We start from the raw sequence: 4,285 nt of genomic DNA on the forward strand, positions 1-4,285 counted from the left end.
CGTGTTGAAAACTTTGAAACTTTCAAAATGGGTGGATGAAATAATACCTTTCTATAATAATATATACCTAAACATATAGTCAATCAACCAGATATTTTTTTGGTAGATGAAATAATACCTTTCTATATTTTCTAATGCTATTTGTTTAACAAAGAACGAACTCCTCCTTACAGACTCTTAACATATTTTGCCACTCCTAAATATTCATTCATGTGGAAATATTCTCTACAAAAATATTCTCACGAAACATTACAAATTTTACATAAAATACCACCTTGGCACTGCCTAAGTTTTCGGTCTTCCTTTCCGCGGTCATATATACCCAAGCACTTGAAACCGTAAAAACTGTAATTTACACGCTAAAAGATGTTGTGAAAACACAAATACTCTTAAATTACACTTTTGTTAATACACATAAATAAAAGAAACCAATCTATACAGCTAGCAACGACAAAACTGAAAAGTTAACCAACCGAAAGATCTGCTTTTAAGGCCAAACAAATGGACAATCTTCTCCCGAATGACTTGACTTTCCTGAGAATGTCTTAAATGACTGATATTAATTTTAATAAAAATAAAAATAAAAACCATAATACATAGTCAACAATGACATAAATTAATACTCTTGCACCCAATAAAAAATGGGCACAAGAGTACGTATATATTCATACAAGTCTGTTGGGATTGTTGCTTCATTCAAAATTAGATGAACCCAAGCCCAAACTCTTGTGTTTGCATGATTTTCAGTTGAATCAATTCATCGTCGTTCTTCCCGATACATACGACAGAAAATAAAAAATGCGCTCATGGGCAGACCCTATCCTCGTTCTTCATCACATTCTCTTAACCCTTGTTTCTCTCGCCGTTTCCCAGCCTGACTTTCTGTACCATTTCTGTGTCCAAACAGGCGGCAACTCCACTACCACGTACCGAAATAATCTCGAAACCCTCTTGCCTTCTCTCTCCTCCAACATCGACAACTATGGCTTCTACAGCTCTACCACTGGTAACAACTCCGATAAAGCTTACGCTATTGTTCTCTGTCGAGGAGACGTTCAGCTTGATCTATGCCGGAGTTGCATCAATAACTCTACCAGGAAGCTGCCACAGCTTTGTTCGAACTACATGGAAGCAATCGGTTGGTACGATTACTGCATGCTCCGATACTCAAACAAGTCCATGAAAGGCATTTTGAGCGACACTCAGATATTCTATATGTGGAATAAGGAGAATATATCCAGCGGAGCGGATGAGTTCAATCGGACGCTGGCAAACTTGTTCGACAGTCTTCGGGAAGAGGCCGCGTCCGGTGGCAACCGCCGCAAATTTGCCACCAAAATCGCCACTGTTCCAGACTTTAGCCGAAATATATATGGGCTTATGCAGTGCACTCCGGATCTGTCCCGCCAGGATTGCAATAATTGCTTGGTTATGGCGACGGCCATGAGACAAGATTGTTGTATCGGGAAGCCGGGAGGGAGAGTTATCGGACCCAGCTGTAATTTTCGGTTTGAGACATATCTGTTCTTTAATGACACACCGGTTGTTACACCGCCACCGGTCGATGCGCCGTCAGTTGATGTGTCGCCGTCTCCACCAGGTAAATCTAATTATTATGAGATAGAAAATGATTTTGAGGTGCTCTAATCATTCGATTTAAGATAAAATTGTAATTATGTCCCTACCAGTGGACTCCATTGGCAGCACCAAAATTCCGATCCGATGAGATAATATAATATAGAAACTTCTGATGAATTGATTGAGAGAATTATGCACACTAGGCCCCATCAGCATTACTCAGCTTACACATATAAATATACTATAAAAGTTCCATTGAGGAAAGTTTTTCCATTTTAAGAAATTAAATTATAGAATTAGTGATCTAATTAAGAAGTAGTTTTTTGGGTCGTTTGAAAAGAGAAATACTTGTTATGTGACTGTCATTTTGTTTTGAGTTTGGTGAGGAAATAACTGCACAATTTGACAAAAAGAAACACTCTAAAACCCAGAACTTGAATTGATATGATAAGGAGGACTAATTTCTGGTTTTGTAGGAAAAGATGATAAAACAATAATTATAATTATTGTTATTGTTGTTGTTGCTGCTTCAACTATTGCTTTATTAGTAATGCTCATCTTTGGGATACTCATTCTAAGGAAGAGGAAGCAGAGGAAGCTAATGGAGAGACTTGGAAGTAAGTAAAAAATCTAAAGATTATTGAATTTGAACCTTATATGGACTTATGCCTCTCTTTTTGGCACATTTCATTGACTTGTCTAGTAACTTTTTTTTGTTTATTTGTGAAGCTCTGGATGAAGCTATATCTACGGACGAAATCAGTGTCCCTGAATCCTTGCAATACGACTTTGATACTCTTTACATTGCAACAGATAACTTCTCTGATAGTAATAAACTTGGTCGAGGCGGTTTTGGAGTGGTTTACAAGGTAATTGAATATTCGAACTCTGTAGGATTTTACTTATTTTTAAAACCATTCTAAAGGCAATTGACCTGCTTGTCATTTATATTGTTAATCTTCAGGGTAAACTTCCTAATGGACAAGAAATAGCGGTGAAGAGACTCTCTTTGAATTCTGGACAAGGAGAAGTAGAATTTAAGAACGAAGTTATGTTAGTGGCCAAGCTTCAACATCGGAATTTAGTTAGACTTCTTGGATTTTGCTTACAAGATAGAGAAAGGCTCCTTGTCTACGAGTTCGTGATTAACTCAAGCTTGGATCACTTCTTATTTGGTATGATTGCCATAGTGAATGTTCATAGAAGATTTTTTTTGTTTTCAACTTAAACTCTCATGACTTTTTGCCAACGAAAATTATTAAAGATTTCAAGAACAAATTTAGAGGATCTTAATCTGTTTCAAATTAAATTTCAACTATATGCATGGATAATTTTATAGATCCTGTCAACCGTGCCAATTTGGATTGGGAAAGACGTTACAAAATCATAGGAGGCATTGCTCGAGGACTTTTATATCTCCATGAAGATTCAAGACTTAGAATTATTCATCGTGATCTCAAAGCTGGTAATATTTTGTTAGATGCTGAGTTGAACCCTAAAATATCAGATTTTGGTATGGCAAGATTATTTATGATGGATGAAACTCAAGGATATACAAGCAAAATTGCAGGGACCTAGTAAGATTTTAACTCCATCTTCACGTTATAACTTTAACCCATATATGTTGTTGATTTCTAAAAACATAATGTTTAGGATATCACTTTATTTTCTACTAATTATTCTATTAATTACATCAATTCTTTAACTAATGCAGCGGATACATGTCTCCAGAGTATGCAATGCATGGACAATTTTCAATAAAATCAGATGTGTATAGCTTCGGCGTTTTAGTTTTGGAGATTATTAGTGGTCAAAAAAATATTCGTTTTCAAAATGGCGAGAATGAAGAAGACCTATTAAGCTATGTAAGTATGAATATTGATGGGAGGTTAACAAATACCATTTTCGAGATGGGAGAGCTTATAGAAAATGTTGAATGCTTGCAGGCTTGGAAGAGTTGGCGGAACAGAACAATTTCAGATCTGATAGATCCCGTATTAAGGTACGGTTCAAGTCCAATGAGTGAAATAAAGAGATGTATCCATATCGGATTGTTGTGCATTCAAGACAATGTAGCTGACAGGCCAACAATGGCTTCTATAGTTTTCATGCTCAACAGCTTCTCTCACACTCTTCCAATTCCTTCAGAACCTGAATTTTTTCGACAACATAATAGCTACAACCAAGACATGCCATTGCTTCGAGGGTATAATTCTGAAGCAATTGAGTCCAACAATTCGAAAAGTATTTCTATTCACGCATCGATCAACGAAACTTCAATTACTGAGTTATATCCTCGATAATAGCTACAAATTATGATATGTATGATTTTATATGTTTTGGTCAATTCTTTGTTGGACTTATCTTTCATTTATTATACAATCTAGCAAAACAATTGTTGTTTAGTTGATGTGCATTATAATGAATCTGTGAGTGCAATGTCCAAATGAAATAAGTGTCCTGGAAAAGACCACCATTCATTTTGACGTGGTGACAAGGTGTAATGGTCAAAATTTTAACACATCTAAACATGTTTAGATTGAATTTTATTAATATTGTTATTTTATATTCTTTTCAAATTATCTTTAATTTAGCCCACTTTTAGGTTTAAGGGACTTCTCAAACCTTATGCTTAAAGAGACTCCTAAGTCTTTCTTGGACATAGTTATTACCTAACATCCCATTGGAGTCAACTATTTAAAATATC

General features: G+C 35.6%; 1 protein-coding gene across 3 annotated transcripts; it reads left to right on the top strand.

The window, feature by feature from the left end:
- Nucleotides 1-713: 713 nt before the first annotated feature.
- Nucleotides 714-4,041, top strand: LOC127794932 (cysteine-rich receptor-like protein kinase 10). 3 transcript variants are annotated; one of them, XM_052326256.1, is made up of 7 exons: nt 714-1,600; nt 2,055-2,195; nt 2,308-2,447; nt 2,543-2,753; nt 2,918-3,155; nt 3,293-3,443; nt 3,525-4,041. In XM_052326256.1, exons 1-7 carry the CDS (start codon nt 799-801, stop codon nt 3,879-3,881), a joined length of 2,040 nt encoding a protein of 679 aa, XP_052182216.1. In that variant the 5' UTR covers nt 714-798; the 3' UTR covers nt 3,882-4,041. The 3 variants fall into 3 exon arrangements, with proteins under 3 accessions (XP_052182216.1, XP_052182217.1, XP_052182218.1); XM_052326257.1 differs by having other exon boundaries at nt 2,127-2,195; XM_052326258.1 differs by having other exon boundaries at nt 1,480-1,600; nt 2,158-2,195.
- The last annotated feature ends 244 nt before the right edge of the window (nt 4,042-4,285 follow it).

This window comes from Diospyros lotus, chromosome 2 (assembly GCF_014633365.1).
Source record: "Diospyros lotus cultivar Yz01 chromosome 2, ASM1463336v1, whole genome shotgun sequence".
Lineage (NCBI taxonomy): Eukaryota > Viridiplantae > Streptophyta > Magnoliopsida > Ericales > Ebenaceae > Diospyros > Diospyros lotus.

Bases quoted from the DNA above. Each gene is read 5' to 3' on its own strand.
- LOC127794932 (XM_052326256.1), top strand. From the start codon at position 799: ATGCGCTCATGGGCAGACCCTATCCTCGTTCTTCATCACATTCTCTTA. The intron at 2,196-2,307 runs GTAAGTAAAAAA...TTATTTGTGAAG, and splicing joins GCTAATGGAGAGACTTGGAA to CTCTGGATGAAGCTATATCT. The intron at 2,448-2,542 runs GTAATTGAATAT...GTTAATCTTCAG, and splicing joins GTTTTGGAGTGGTTTACAAG to GGTAAACTTCCTAATGGACA.